The sequence below is a fragment of the Primulina tabacum genome, chromosome 4 (assembly GCF_025594145.1).
Source record: "Primulina tabacum isolate GXHZ01 chromosome 4, ASM2559414v2, whole genome shotgun sequence".
Classification (NCBI taxonomy): domain Eukaryota; kingdom Viridiplantae; phylum Streptophyta; class Magnoliopsida; order Lamiales; family Gesneriaceae; genus Primulina; species Primulina tabacum.
The window spans coordinates 1,940,155-1,956,076 of NC_134553.1; the positions used below are offsets into that span (position 1 = coordinate 1,940,155).

The 15,922-nt window shown below is 35.2% G+C and overlaps 1 protein-coding gene across 2 annotated transcripts; it reads left to right on the top strand.

Moving 5' to 3' along the window:
* The first annotated feature begins 241 nt into the window (after nucleotides 1-241).
* LOC142542296 (quinolinate synthase, chloroplastic-like) lies at nucleotides 242-15,799 on the top strand. Of its 2 annotated transcripts, XM_075648870.1 has the most exons (8): nucleotides 242-1,185; nucleotides 8,001-8,285; nucleotides 8,871-9,095; nucleotides 9,201-9,380; nucleotides 9,929-10,423; nucleotides 15,112-15,273; nucleotides 15,357-15,467; nucleotides 15,708-15,799. In XM_075648870.1, exons 1-7 carry the CDS (start codon nucleotides 415-417, stop codon nucleotides 15,441-15,443), a joined length of 2,205 nt encoding a protein of 734 aa, XP_075504985.1. In that variant the 5' UTR covers nucleotides 242-414; the 3' UTR covers nucleotides 15,444-15,467; nucleotides 15,708-15,799. The 2 variants fall into 2 exon arrangements, with proteins under 2 accessions (XP_075504985.1, XP_075504984.1); XM_075648869.1 differs by having other exon boundaries at nucleotides 243-1,185; nucleotides 15,357-15,799.
* Nucleotides 15,800-15,922: the final 123 nt, after the last annotated feature.

A 15,922-nucleotide genomic window follows, 5' to 3' on the forward strand; every position in this document is an offset into this window, starting at 1 on the left:
TGATTGTTCTTAAACGGGTGAAAACATAAGAGTAATTTTCTGTGCCATAAAACTTATGTATTAATTAATTCTTTTCAATAAATAAATAATTATTTATAATTTTTAAATTTCGTGGTTAATAATTAAGAATAATTGTGGAAATATAACATATAAAAAATAAAATTTTATTTTCCCCTCAATTTTTGGGTCGTGAAAAGGTGGCTAATTTCCACCTTGTATTAATCCAAAGGCCCTCCTTCATTTCCTGCACAATATATATCCATTTTGCCACCGCCAATCTCCGCCATTCAAGCCCCTGACCCTCCGCCTCTCACCGGCAGCTGTCTTCATCCCTCTCACACACCTCTAACACACACAGATCTTCTTCATCGTGTCTGCGCTTCTGATTCATGCACACAAATTAACTCGCAGAAGATGGACTCAACAACCACACTGTCCGCCGTTGGAGCTGCATCTTCCTCGTTCTTTTGCAGTTCTAAAAACCCTAAATTCGGCCACCTATCCAATCCAAAACCCGCGCACCCTGTGATCAGATGCTTCCATTCGCAAAACCCATGTCGTAATTCTGTGTATCCGCTCAAAACTACATCGAGAACGCCTTTTCATTGCTCGGCCGTCACCTCACAAGCCTCCGGAAGCGGTAATCTGACGAGTACTTCCACCGCTGCTGACGCTAAGCTGCGTGTCCTTATTGAAGAACTTCAATCACTGACCGAACCGGTAGACCGTGTCAAGAGATTGCTGCACTATGCCGAGCTCCTCCCTTTTTTCGAAGACTCATTAAAAACTACGGAAAACCGCGTGCCAGGATGCACCGCACGGGTGTGGATCCATGTAGAACTAGACAGTGAGAATAGGTTGAGTTTTTTGGCGGACAGTGATTCGGAGATAACAAAAGGGTATTGTGCCTGTCTGGTCTGGATTCTTGATGGAGCAACAGCGGAGGAGATTTTGGCAGTAAAGACAGAGGATTTAGGGCCGTTGAATGTTGTTGGATTAAATGGGAAAGGAAGGGGTTATTCTGGCAGCAGAGCGAATACTTGGCACAATGTGTTGATGAGCATGCAAAAGAGGACTAAGGCTTTGGTGGCCAAGCGCGAGGGAAGGTTGCAAGGCGAGCCGTTTCCATCGTTGATTGTGAGTGCTGATGGTATACTAGCTAAGGGAAGCTATGCTGAAGCTCAGGTGAAATTTTGATTTCCGTGTTTGTTGCATGGTTGATTAGTTTTTATACTTGTTTTTGGTGTTTTCTCTGAAGAGTGTTTTTCGTGAACACGTGTTTCATTATGGATTTTTTCCTTAAGAAATATTGCATATATTCAGTCAAAGTTCCATATTATGACCCATTTTAATAATAAGCAAACAATTTGGCACACCTATCTTTCGGGCTTTGGAGGTTATGGTTGGTAAAAATTTCTCTCTTTTGTTTTGAATCAACTGTATGCATCAGAAGTAGATCAGGAAATTAGATTGTTCCTTTTTATTATCTTTTCAGGGGATATGAGATGTTTGTATTATTATTTAGTTTCTAATCATGCTAAGTGTGTGCTAGATTCAGATGAAAATTGCAAGTTAACAAAGTGTAAATTCAAAATTTGCTAGCCACAAAGGTTAACTAAAGCGGATTTAGAGAGAGAATTTTTTGAAATATGCTCCTCCTCTCTCTGAATCTTCCACCGGCCGAGTCCTTCCATCGACCTATCAGAAACTTCTCTACCTTAGCCTAGTCGTCTGCCTCCTTCATCCGTCTCTGTCGCCGGCCGACGTCTGTCGGCGGTCCTCTAGCTTGTCACCTTCCCTCGCCACTGTCGTTGAAGTTGCTTTTAAAATTTTTTCCCGATGAAAGCCAGCTTACCCCTTCCATAATTATCCTTCACACCCTTCCGACTGCCTATCCGACGCCATTCAGGTCGGATATAACCGCGTCCAGAGGTTCATCGCTGACTCAAATTACTCTCTTTGGAGCGACTGGAACAGTTTCGACAAATGTACCCCAGGAATCGCAAGAACATTTGGTATGCGCCAATGGGTATCAGGTCAGATAATCGAGATGAAGTGATTAGGATCGAACACAAAATATTCACGCTGAGACTGGGTAATGAAGGATAATCTATCTGGTGGTCCGAAAGAACAAGGAATTCGAGCTACATGTTGGACTTCGGGAAAGAGGAAGCCCACTGGATTCAACTAAGAATCTTAGACTCCATTTCTACTTCACCGTCTGACTCGCCATTTTTCAGACTCAGAGGAAGGAATGCGGTGTTCACAGTGCAGATATTCTCTAACAAGCGTGGTAGATTTCTCGAATTGTCCAAATACAATCAACAAGGCAGGAAGCTAACCACTATCGTGCCCAGTGGTTTCAAGTGTGTGGGATGGAGAAATTTAGCTACTATTTTGGGAAAGTTAAGGTCGGGGTTTACTCAGAGGGGCATTATACTAGGGCATCACGGCTCAGACCACAGAAACTTCAATAGCGACAACAATGAATGGAGGCTGGGTGTGAGGGACCTCGGCCGAGAGGGGCTGAAATCTTCTGACAATAGAGGCTTATTAACTACCGGAAGGAATTGGGAAGAAGCTCTAATAGTTACCAAACGAAGGGTCAGCACTTCTTGGGAATCTATTCAGAATGCTCTTGGGAAACCAACTAAAACGAATGCAACTCTATTTCCGTTTGAAGCTAACAGAGCAGTGTGGTGGCCTTCAAATGCAGCTCTTTCTATCTGAACTTGAAACGAGGATTCTTTGATAATGGGATTTCGTTGGAATTCGAGGGATGGAGGAAAGACATTAACACGCCATTTATAGTTGAAAAGTGCTGTAATAGTTGGATTAGTATATACGGGCTACCCTGGAATCTATGGAGGCCGGATATTTTTAAGATTATTGGGGATCGTTGCGGAGGTCTGATGGAAATCAGTGCCGATACTCTATCAACTAGTGATCTCGGTGTAGCTAAAATCAGGGTCAAAGGCACTGAAGGTGGGTTCCTCCAAAGCAGAATGCTAATTCCTCTTCTAGGTGAAATGACAGAGTTAAGTAATAGGGTTGAAACTTTTGACCCTTTAGCTTATCACTAGTATGAAAAGCTAACTTACGCCCAAGTGGTGGTGAATGGCAAAAGAACTTTGGCAGGGGTGGGGCAACAACAATATTCGAAGGAAGCAATCTCTTGAGGAGGGGTTCAAAGGAGGACACACCGAAGGGACTCGAGCGAAGAAAGACTCACCAGCCCATGCATTAGACAACGATTTAACGGAGCTGCACACTGGTCCGGTTATCAACTCTAAGCAGAAGGAAGATAGGCATGGTTCTAATGTTCGGGAGGTTAAACAATATTCATCATCAAGTAAGAGTGCTGAACCGCCATCAGGTACTGGTAGCAAGGCACTCAAAATCCTATCGAGAGTCGTTCCTAAAGAACCATTAAGATTTCAGAGTTCACAAGTCTATTCAACGAATTTGACGCCGACGAATGTGCAGAACAGTGTGGAGGGTGCTGCAACCTCTAAAAGACCAATGCCGACTTATGGCAAAACTTATCACAGAAGATCTAAGAGAGATGCTGTTGAAAAAAAAGACCAATCCGATACTCATGGGATCAACATCCAAGGTATTAACAGCCCAAAGAAGTGTTTATGCGAAATTGATGATGGCCAGCAGGGAGATTTGGTTATGGAAGATGAAGAAGACTGCTTGTTCAACGATTAACAAGATGATTTCTTCGAGGAAGAGTCCGATTTAGAAGACACGGCCAGCTTTGTTTCTGGGAAATCTAGTGCATCGAGTAAATCAATAGGAATGCTGGGGGATATCCAAGGGCTATTTTCATCAGTATATGAGCAGCCCCCTATCCCAGCGCCAATTCCACAAGAGGATGCAACACCTTCAGCGGGAGGGAATGTAGCACATGCCAAGTTACATCCACATGAATATGCGACATCTGCTGTGGGACAGGTAATAACCAATTTTCATTCTTCTCTTCTCAATCATTCTCTCAAGCTTCATTCATACTTTCCTGCGTCATTCAATGCATTGGGGTTGTCTAGTGGCCTTTTAGGAGGGGGGTGAGAGGGAAGGTGAATTGTTGGGTTACGGGAAAGAACATTTCGAGGGGTTACAGGAGGTAAGGACAGGGAGGGTGGCAACGGAAATTGTGGCAGCTTGTGATGTTGGTTTATGTGGAGCGGAGGGGAAGGGTCCACCCATTACTTTGAAGAGAGAGCTGAATAGATTAAAGTGTGATATCAATTATGAGAGAGGTTCATCCTCTAAGGGTTCACGCATTTCTTTATGAAAATCTTCTCATGGAATATGAGGGGTGGAGGGACGACGAGGAAAAGAGAATTGGTACGTAGGATGATACGTAAGGAAAATCCAGATATTGTGGTACTTCAGGAAACTAAAAAAGAATATGTTGACAGGTGGTTTGTGACTAGTATGTTGAAATCTAGATTTGTCGAATGGGTTTGTTTACCGTCGGATGGGCGATCGGGAGGTATCCTCGTCATGTGGGATCTGAGAGTGGTGGTGGTCGGTAATAATTTGATAGGCGAATTCTCTGTGTCAATCAAAATAAAGCCGAACGATGATATTAAGTGGTGGTTCACAGCAATTTATGGGCCTGTCAAGCCGGGAGAGAGGGAGAGATTTTGGGATGAATTGGCAGGATTGAGTTCTATATGCGGGGAAAAGTGGTGCTTGGGAGAGACTTTAATGTGGTCAGAAACACGGGAGAAAAAGATGAATAGCATTTCTAACACTACTAGCATGCTATGTTTCGATATGTTGATAGGTGAATTGGGCCTTTATGATCCTCCTCTTTTGAATGCTAAATACACGTGGTCTAACTTCAGGGATGAACCGATTTGTTGCCGGTTAGACATATACTTATTTTCGATTGGTTGGAGGGACACTTTTCCAAACTTCAGACAAAATGTATTACCTAGAATTACCTCGGATCACTTCCCACTGGTTCTTGACACCACAAAGGCGAAATGGGTCCAGCCCCTTTCAGATTCGAAAACGTTTGGTTGTCGCATCATAATTTTAAAGATATGGTCCGGATGTGGTGGGTTGATGGGGAGGAGCAATGGTGGGAGGGGTACAAGTTTATGAAAAAGCTAAAAAAATTGAAAGCCGATATCTCAAAATGGAACAAAGAAGTTTTTGGCAATGTGGGTGTTAGATTGGAGGAGTTGAAGCATAGGGTTAAGCTTTTGGATGAGTTAGAAGCCGAGGGAGGTTGGAATGAAAATTTAAAATCAGAAAGAATAGACGTGAAATGTGAGATGGAAACTTTGACTTTTAAAAAATATCAATTGGAAAGTCAGAAAGCGAAAGTGAAGTGGTTGAAGTGAAGGTGATCAAAACTCAAAGTTCTTTCACTCAATGTTGACTAACAGAAGAAATAAGTCGATTATAGATAAGATGGAGTTGGAGGATGGGACTTTGGTCACGGAGGAGAAAGAGATCGAGGAAAACATTGTAAGATTTTATAAGCATTTGTATAGGAATTCGGAGGGGGAAGGAGGAGGGTTTGATGGATTGGACTGGTGCCCTTTGGATATCGGTGCAAGAGACCAGTTGGAAGTTTCCTTTTCCGAGGAGGAAATTAAAAAAGCGGTGTTTGAGAGTGAAGGATCGAAGGCGCCGGGACCGGATGGATTTACATTAGCATTTTGCCAAAAAAATTGGGACACAGTTAAGGAAGACTTATTGAAGACCAATCAGCCTTACAACGAGTTTGTACAAGATAATTGCCAAAGTGTTGACTAATGAAGTGGTCGAAGAATACCGTAAGAAGAAAAAAAAGGGGTGGGTGCTTAAAGTTGATTTGGAAAAGGCGTACGACAATGTTGATTGGAGATTTCTTGATTTCGTGCTCGAGAAAAAAGGATTCGGAGTAAGATGGAGAAGGTGGATTAGAGGGTGTGTGTCAAACATTTCGTTCTCGATTTTTATTAACGGAAAACCAAGGGGGAAATTTAGAGGGGAACGAGGACTTCGTCAAGGAGATCCTTTGTCCCCTTTTCTTTTTAACTTGGTCATTGATGCTTTGGGAAGGATGGTTGATAAGGCTAAGATTTTAAATGAGGTAAGAGGATTGGTGGTTGGCAGAGGTAATGTGGAAGTCTCGCATATCCAATTTGCTGATGATACATTGTTTTTAGTACAAACGGAAGAACATGTGAGGAAGCTAGTGGAAATAATCAATTTATTTGGGCTGAAATCGGGATTGAAGATCAACTTTCACAAGAGTGTGGTGTTGGGGATTAGTTGTGAGGAAGAGGAAGTGTTTTGTTTGGCCGAGAGGATTGGGTGCAAAAAAGATGACTGGCCGATTAAGTATCTTGGGTTACCTTTGGGAGGGAAACCGATGTCTCTTGATTTTTGGGAACCGGTCCTTACTAAGATGTCAAAAAAACTATCAAGCTGGAAGAAATCGTACTTATCAAGAGGTGGGCGGCTGACCATGATAAAAGCTGTGCTAGGCGCAATGCCTTCTTATTACATGTCCCTGTTTCGAGTGCCAACAAAAGTAGCTAAAATAATGGAAAAAATTATGAGAGATTTCTTGTGGGATGGAGCGGACGGGGACAAGAGTTGTCACGTTGTGGGTTGGGAAATGGTTTGCAGACCGAAAGGATAGGGGTGGGCTTGGATTGGGGAATATTGGTTTGAGAAACAAAGCGTTGGGGCAGTTGTGGAAGAATGTTATTAAAAGCATTTATGGTCTTCAAGAGAATGGATGGAATTTGGGATTGGCCAGGAACACGACTTCTCGTAGCCCTTGGAAATTTATTTCTCGTTCTTTCCCGGCAATTCTACTGTTGAGTGGGTTGGTTTTGAGAGGGGGTAATTTCATTAGGTTTTGGGAGGATGTTTGGGTGGGAGAGGGACCTTGTTTCAAATATCGTTTTCCTTCTTTGTTTTTGATTTGCACCGTCATCAATAAACCAATCTGTAATTTTTTTGAGGTTTTTGAGTCGGGTGACAGTCGCAATTATCGCTGGGACGTGCGCTTTAGGAGACACCTTAATGACAGAGAGTTGGGGGAGTTTGGAAATTTAATGGGTGTCCTTCATTCGGTTACTATCGAGTTGGGTTCGGAGGATAGGAGGGTGTGGTTGGGTGATTCTTCGGGTCTGTTCTCAGTCAGTTCTTTTTACGAGTCATTCTTTCCTTTCCATATTTTTCCTGTTTTTCACCCATATCATCACATTTGGAAAGTTCCTATCCCACAAAAGATTCAAATTTTCTCGTGGATTGTCGCTCTGGGCAAGTTACAGACCTCTGATTCAGTGCAAAGAAGATGGCCATCATGTGCTTTACTGCCACAGTGGTGCTGCTTATGTCACAACCACGAAGAGGATCAAGATCATTTACTTGTGCATTGTTCTTTCTCAAGAAGCATTTGGATTAAGGTCCTGCAAGAGCTGAGATTATTTTGGATTTTTCCGATGAGGGCCAAAGACATGTTTATCATAGATCCGGGATTTCGAAAGGGGGCTATCGTCAATACTTTCTGGTATACGGTCGTCCATTACACTTTTTGGAGTATATGGCTCGAGAGAAACAACAGAATTTTCAATGACTCGTCAAACTCGGAGGACAAAGTGTGGGAATTGCTGAAATTCAGGGTGGCACAGTCAATTAGAAATTTCAAAGAACTGGGTCATTTAACTATTTCAGATGTGGTTAGGGATTGGAATTTTGTAACGTTTTAATTCGTTAGCCGTACTATCTTTATTTTGGCGGAAAACTCTTTCGCTTGCTTTGTAATGGACTATTCTAATTCAATATAATCTAAGTTTCCTATCAAAAAAAAGAAAATTGTAAGTTAACACATTATATTCCAGAAACATCATCTGATGTCTCTTTTTTCAATAACTTATAAAATTTGGGTTATGACTAGTGTGCTTGTGAGGTTGGTAAATAATGAGTAACATCCAAATATTGAAAGTCATAGTTTCAATATCATACATGTATTGCAGGCGAGATTTCTGTCCCCTGATGAGGTAAAAATTCAAGAACTTGTGAATTTGCTGGAGGAGAAAAAAATTGGGGTGGTTGCACATTTTTACATGGACCCTGAGGTCCAAGGCATTTTAACTGCTGCACGGAAGCTGTGGCCTCACATCCATATATCTGATTCATTGGTAATGGCAGATTCTGCGGTCCAAATGGCTAAAGCTGGGTGCAAATTTATCACTGTTCTCGGTGTAGATTTTATGTCTGAAAATGTACGTGCTATCCTCGATAAGGCTGGATTTACAGAGGTACACCATGTTACTCTTATTTTTCTCTGATGTATTTCTTCTGTTGATTAGATGGTGAAATAAATTAATGAGCCTATCGATCAACTAATAATTACCCACTTTCTATATATATATGTATAATTACACTTTGCATAAAATGGCTTTTAAATTTATAAATATCAGGAGATTAATTGGTGGAAAATAAGATAATGGGCGCATATTAAGAAATGTTGAGAAAAGTGGGAAGAAGTATCATCGTTTGATTTTATGTGATATTACAGATTTTTCTTGATGTTTCTTATATGACTGATGTTTCGCTGGTTTATATGCTGGCTAGCCAAGGTTCTTTCTACGGTAAAAACTTCACCATTTTGCAGAAGGAAAATGTCTATTTCATTTTTAACAATAACTTTTATTGTTTTAGACCTAATGGAATCTTCCATGGTTAGAGTTATTGATTTGAAGAGTTGTTTCTAACGAAGGCACTTGATATAGTATGTTTACTTCATTTATTAAGTCTGGTTCCTAACACAATCAATGATTTATGAAATTAGTATGTTTATTTCAGTTTGTTGCGAGTATAGTTGAACTATGAAAATTGTTCAGGTAGGTGTGTACAGGATGTCTAATGAACGAATTGGTTGCTCCTTGGCTGATGCTGCATCCAGTCTTAAATATATGGATTATCTTGCCACTGCTGCAGCTTCCGTTCCTTCTCCCTCTTTGCATGTCATCTATATTAATACGTCCCTTGAGACCAAAGCTTATACACATGAAGTTGTTCCAACAATTACCTGTACCTCTTCTAATGTCGTGCAAACCATTCTGCAGGTTGGCTGCGTCATTGCTTTTTTAATAATTATTTTGTTGTTTTACTTTGTGTCCATACTTCAGATTCTTTTTACTTATTTTGAGCTGCATCTGGTAATTTTCAAGGCTTTTGCAGAAGTGCCTAATTTAAGCGTATGGTATGGTCCTGACACTTACATGGGAGCAAATATCGTGGAGTTGTTTCGGCAGATGACTGTGATGAGCGATGAAGAAATAGCTAGCATACATCCAAATCACAGTAGAAACTCTATCAAATCTTTGATACCTCGGCTTCATTATTTTCAGGTGAATATGTTTTTTAACTTGTGATAGCAAAAGGAACCAGTTGCTTATTGGAACTTGGGGTGCAAACTACTAGACTTGTACTAGATTCTTCATTTTTTGATCGCTTGAAAGTGAAATTTCTTTGATTCGAATTCTACTCTACCTAGATTTTATGATCAGTATGTTGTAAACTTTATTTTGAGGTAAGTTTTAATTTTAGGTTTTTCTGTTAATATATTTAAGGTATGAGTAGCTCGCGAGTTACTGAATGATATAATTTGACCTCAAATTCAGCATGGAAATATATTTGAAAATGTTTGAATGCAACTCAAGTTCGATAATTTAGAAAATGCATCGAATACCATTTGAGTTCGTTTGAAAGGTTCGTGAATTGGCTCTGTTAATTTCACCCCAATTCGGAACCATAGGTTTCCTGTTCTCAACATTTCCTTAAAGGAGGCAATACTTTGTGGAGAAGAACATATTGCATGAGAGTCTGGTTGTACCACACAGTCATGGTGGTTTCACTGTATTTTTTTTTATCATCTGCCTATCTTTTTCCGTGCCAGGATGGAACGTGTATCGTTCATCACCTCTTTGGTCATGAAGTTGTTGGCAAAATTAATGAAATGTATGGCGATGCATTTCTAACTGCTCATTTCGAAGTTCCTGGTGAAATGTTCTCTCTAGCAATGGAAGCAAAGAAAAGAGGAATGGGAGTAGTAGGTTCCACACAAAATATATTAGACTTCATCAAAGAAAGGGTGCAAGAGGCATTAACTAGAAATGTCGACGATCATCTTCAGTTTGTTTTAGGAACCGAATCAGGAATGGTGACTTCAATAGTTGTCGCAGTTCGCAAATTATTAGGCTCTATGAAGTCCGATGAGGGAGCAAAAGTGACAATAGAGATAGTCTTTCCAGTCTCATCGGAGTCGGTAACAACACAGAACTCAACCTTGGGTGAAACAGGTGACTTCTTGCAACTTCATGTAATACCTGGTGTAGCAAGCGGAGAGGGTTGTTCTCTCCATGGAGGCTGTGCATCTTGTCCTTACATGAAGGTTAGCCAATCACCTGCTCTATTTCTGCGTGATGATTCATGGAATATGAAAATCAGTGTGAAATATATTTGTTTTTGTCCTAAACATAATATGTATATGCTTGACCATATACTTGTTTAGTCATTGGAGTTTGAACCTGCAATTTAAGATTTTGGCTGAAGGGGGTATGAATTCTTGTTTATCTATATACCTATAAAAGTGTGGATAATAGAAAAGTTTTCCCATTGTGAACGGACATTATTACCCTTCACATGTTTATTTATTTTCATTATTAGGTAACATATGTGGTAATTTAACATTTAGTCTATTAATTAATAATTAATACTAGCTAATTAACCACATTTTATGGTTATGATTTTGTTTTTTTTTTGACTCCTCTCCATGTTCTTAAATATTTGAGCTAATTTTAAAAAAACATACTATTAAATCTATATACCTATACAAGTGTGGATAATAGAAAAGTTTTCCCATTGTGAACGAACATTATTACCATTCACATGTTTATTTATTTTTATTATTAGGTAACATATGTGGTAATTTCACATTTAGTCTATTAATTAATAATTAATACTAGCTAATTAACCCCATCATAAATATTTGAGCTAATTTTAAAAAAACATACTATTAAATTTACTTAATATTAATATTAATCAATTTTTTCATTAGTTTTTTATTTTCATATTTTTAATTAACAAAAAAAAGAAAAACGTTGAAAAAGTTAGGCACAATATGAATATAATGTATTAATAACCTTTTAATAATAATCAATTGAATTGAAAAACATTATTATAATTAAGTAATTATATTTTATTTTAATTCAAATTTAGTAACTTTTTAATGTTCAATATATATATAATTCATCAGTAGTGTACATGATTTTATTTTTCAAACGATAATAAGGAAAACCTTAAAATGTAAATATATAGTGAAAACGAATTCAAATTTTCTGTTAATAGATTCATTTTCAATTGTGAACGGACATAATTATCATTTACATGATTACTTATTTCATTATTAAATAACATGTGTGGTAATTTCACATTTAGTCTATTAATTAATAATTAATAGTAATTAACCACATTTTATGGTTATTATTTTGTGATTTTGATTTTCTTCCATTGTCTTTTTTTCATTCTAATAATATTTAATTAAGTTATATTTCATTTTTAAAAAAATTATTTCATTATATATATACATATAAATGTGTGGATATAGAAAAGTTTTCTAATTGTTATAAATAAGCGTGAGAAATAAAGTTGAGTTATATTTATATAGTAATTAACCACATTTTATGGTTATGATTTTGTGATTTTGATTTTCTTCCCTTGTCTTTCTTTCATTCTAATAATATTTAATTAAGTCATATTTCATTTTAAAAAAATTATTTCATTATATATATACATATAAATGTGTGGATGATAGAAAAGTTTTCTAATTGTTGTAAATAAGCGTGAGAAATAAAGTTGAGTTATATTTATATTTTAATTTAAATGTAGCAAATAAATCATCTCCATGTTCTTAAATGTTTGAGCGACTTTGTAAAAAACATACTATTAAATTTACTTAATATTAATATCAATTATTTTTTCCATTTTAATAATTTTCTTGGACTTTCATTTAAATTCTAAATTAAATTAATTACATTATTTATTGTTTTATTTCACTATCATTTGAGTACATTCAATGAATTATTAAAAACAAATTTTAATATAATTAGATTTAAAAAAAACTTCAAAAAATTATATATATAAAGGACCCATGATAAAGTATCTGAGGGCTTTGAATGAAGAGGCATTCAAATAAATTCTAAATTAAATATTGACAAACGAAAAAATAAAAAAATTAAAATAATTTTTATTAATTTTAAATTAAATAATACGATTTAAATTGAAAATAAAATTATATTTAATCAAATTTTAAATTTATTTTGTCAAACTATTAATTTCTAAATTAATGAACAAAAATAATATCTTATAAACCTAAATTTAATTGTGAATTTAAATAATATTAATAAAAGAATTAATAAATTTGAATCAGAAGTACCTATAAAAGTGTAGACAAATGAATTGTTCATCCACATACATCAGATGATATGATACTAGAAAAATATTGTTGTACAGTTTCTAAAATGAGAAAGAAATATGTAGAAAATCAATCAATTTTTTCATTAGTTTTTTCTCACTAATTTTGATAATAAATAAAATAAATTGAATGATTAATTGTTTTAATTACTCTCATAGATTCTATTTTATTTAAGTCTCCCCATATTTATATATTATCAAAGAGTACTCATTCATAACAATAATGCCATGACATTTTATTGGTATTTGTTGAGTTATTTACATACAAGTATATAATGACAATTATATTGACAAAAAGGTAATCAAACATTAAATAAAAAAAGAAATAAACACTTAATTTGAACAAAAAAAATATTTTGAGCTTATTCACATATGTTTATATCACAATTGATACTTTTTCAATTTATTTTTCTAAAAAAATTCAATGACGGCATCTATTATATGAAGAATAAAAAAGTAGAGTCAAATAATACATAGATAAAATTATTATGAAATTGTTTTAAAAAATGACACAAATGAGTCAAAAAGGAGTAAGAGTAAGATATTCCTACAAATAATTCTTAGTATAACGTTACCATAACTAATTTGGAAGTTATGTTGGCGTAGAGTAATTCTATTGTGAGACGGTCTCACGAATTTTTATTTGTGAGACGGGTCAACCCTACCGATATTCACAATAAAAAAGTAATACTCTTAGCATAAAAATTAATAATTTTTCATGGATGACTCAAATAAGAAATTTGACCCACGAAATTGATCTATGACACCGTCTCACAAGAGTTTTTGTGGTTGATGTAATGAGAATCACCAGTTGTGCAAATAATATATACAAATTAGAATTTAAATGAGAAGAAGAAAATAATCTATCATTAATTTTCTATATTTTATGTTAAAATTCTAAATTTCTTTCTTTGTGATGCCTTTAAATTTGTAGAGGAATAGATAATTTTATCTATTTACAATTGTAAAACAATTAAGTTATGACAATTATATCACTTAAATTAATATGATATAATAAATTTTAAAATATGAAAAAAAAGTTAGATCATTATAAATATGACATTATAATCATTCATCTGACATCTCTAAAATATTTCTTATTATCATGAGTCGCAATTTGACCATCCCAATTAGTAATTAATAAGAATTGATTATCCATTGTTATTACTATCTCATTATTATTTATTATCTCATGCCTCACCATTTTGTGATGTTAAGTTTTACTGTTTTAATTTAACAAAAAAAGAGGAAAAAGTTGAAGAAGTTAGGCACGATATAAATCTAATTTATTGATAATCTTCTAATAATAATCAATTGAATTGGAAAATATTATTATCTTAGGTAATTATAATTTATTCTAATTCAAATTTATTAACTTTTTAATGTCCAATATATATAGAATTCATTAGTAGTGTAATTGATTTTACTTTTCAAACGATAATAAGAAACATATTAAAATATAAATATATAGTGAAAACGAATTCAAATTTTCTGTTAACAGCTTCGAACCTTAGCAAATGTAATTCTAAAAAAATGAGAGGATAATGAATATGATGATACATGACACTGAAGATTAATTTAGAGTGGTGATATTTTTTTCTCTTTTCTGAGATAGAATATTGATATTTCAATTATTAATTTAAGTAAATGAATCTCCATTTAATAAAATTGTTAGAAATGAAGTTTTCTTAGTTTACTGCTTTAAGCAAATATATATAGGGTATAGAAGGGGTTAGGGATGACAACTTTCCCTACGGGTTTGGGACCCTGCGAAAAAACCCAAAACGGGGATGAGATCCCCGATTTTTTGGGTTGAGGTTCGGGATCAGGTATTTTTTAAATCTCCGAAGTAGTTCGGGACGGATATGAGCTTACTATCCCATCTCTGAACTCGCACTGCCCTGCCCTATTGTCATTTTTAGAAGGGGTGAATGGAATATTTATTTATTTTATTTTTAATTCTTGTGTTTAAATATATTAATTTTTTTCTCAAAATACAATTTGTGTCCATAGATTTTCTGTAGCTAATGTAATGTTTTATTATTTTTTTATATAATTTATTGATTAACAAAATGTAGGTTTGCGAAAGATTTCGAATTTACGATATTGGTTATAGTTTAGAATATAACATAAAATGAAAAATTGTTGTAACGTGTTCTTAATTATTCCAAAATTATAAGTAAGTACTATTTTAGATTTTCAAGATGTAATTTTTACATTTTAGGAACATATTTATCAATTAATTGATTTAATGATTAGATAAATATCAACATCATATACTAAAATGTTTTCTTCCACTCTTATATTGCTTAATTAATTAAAATATATTCATTTAATTCTATTTACATTGTTATATTGCTTAATCAATTCAAATCCTTTCATATTATTATATTTGTATTGTTATGTTAGTTCAATTTAGTGCTTAATCTGATAAATCATTATTTCAAATTCTTATAATTTGTTTTGATCTATCTTTTTTTCGAATGAAATGTTGTTTGATGGATTGGATCACATTATGCAAAGATTAAAAATATTTTTATTATTAATTTATTTTTTAGTTATTTAGAATATGGGTTTCTCATTACTTTTTGTTCTTTAACTTACCAGATGAACTCTCTCAGCTCGCTCCTCAAAGTTTGCCGCAGTTTGCCTCATGACAAAGATAGTCTTTCAGAATATGAAGCAGGACGATTCAGTTTGCAAACCCCAAATGGAAAACTGATTGCAGATGTTGGTTGTGAGCCAATACTGCATATGAGACATTTTCAGGTACTGTGGATTCTTGAAAATTCATTTTACTGCTGAAATATGGAGTATCTGAGTATCAATCATCGCCGTGGTGCCTTTTGCAGGCCACAAAGAAACTGTCGGATAAGCTGATTCAACAAATCCTTCATCATGGAAGATATCGTTGCAAGTCCGAAATGATCAAACGTTAGCGGATCGGTTTTTACTTCTACATGGTAAACTTAGGATTTGCTTATATTATTATCAAACATCAAGATTCAAGACCTTTAAGAAAAGTCACCCTGGCACGGATGTTCGCTGACAGGGTTGTATAGCTACTAGATTGATTGTTCTACACTCATTTTCTCAAGTTTCTTTTGCTAGTTTTTTGTTTGGTTATTTACAAATATGTTACTAGATATAGGGCGATCTTTTTTGTGGCTTATTTACATCATAATTGTGTAACATTTTCGTAGGTCCATTGCTTATATGAGATCGATTACTGATTTGTCATTCTGGGAATCAACAAGATCCCGGCTGAAAAGATTTAGCATAAAGAAAGTTCCTTGTAGTTTCTTGCTTTCTCGTGTCGTGCTGAGATTTGTGAAAATGTGCTGTTGCAGGTGACTTTATTGGTAACGTGTGTGTGTAGATAGTGATGAGATTTATATATATGTTATGTGTAAGTAAT

Coding starts and splice junctions, on each gene's coding strand:
- LOC142542296 (XM_075648870.1), top strand. CDS start 415: ATGGACTCAACAACCACACTGTCCGCCGTTGGAGCTGCATCTTCCTCG. Junction 1,186..8,000: donor GAAGCTATGCTGAAGCTCAG/GTGAAATTTTGA, acceptor CATGTATTGCAG/GCGAGATTTCTGTCCCCTGA. Junction 10,424..15,111: donor CATCTTGTCCTTACATGAAG/GTTAGCCAATCA, acceptor TTAACTTACCAG/ATGAACTCTCTCAGCTCGCT.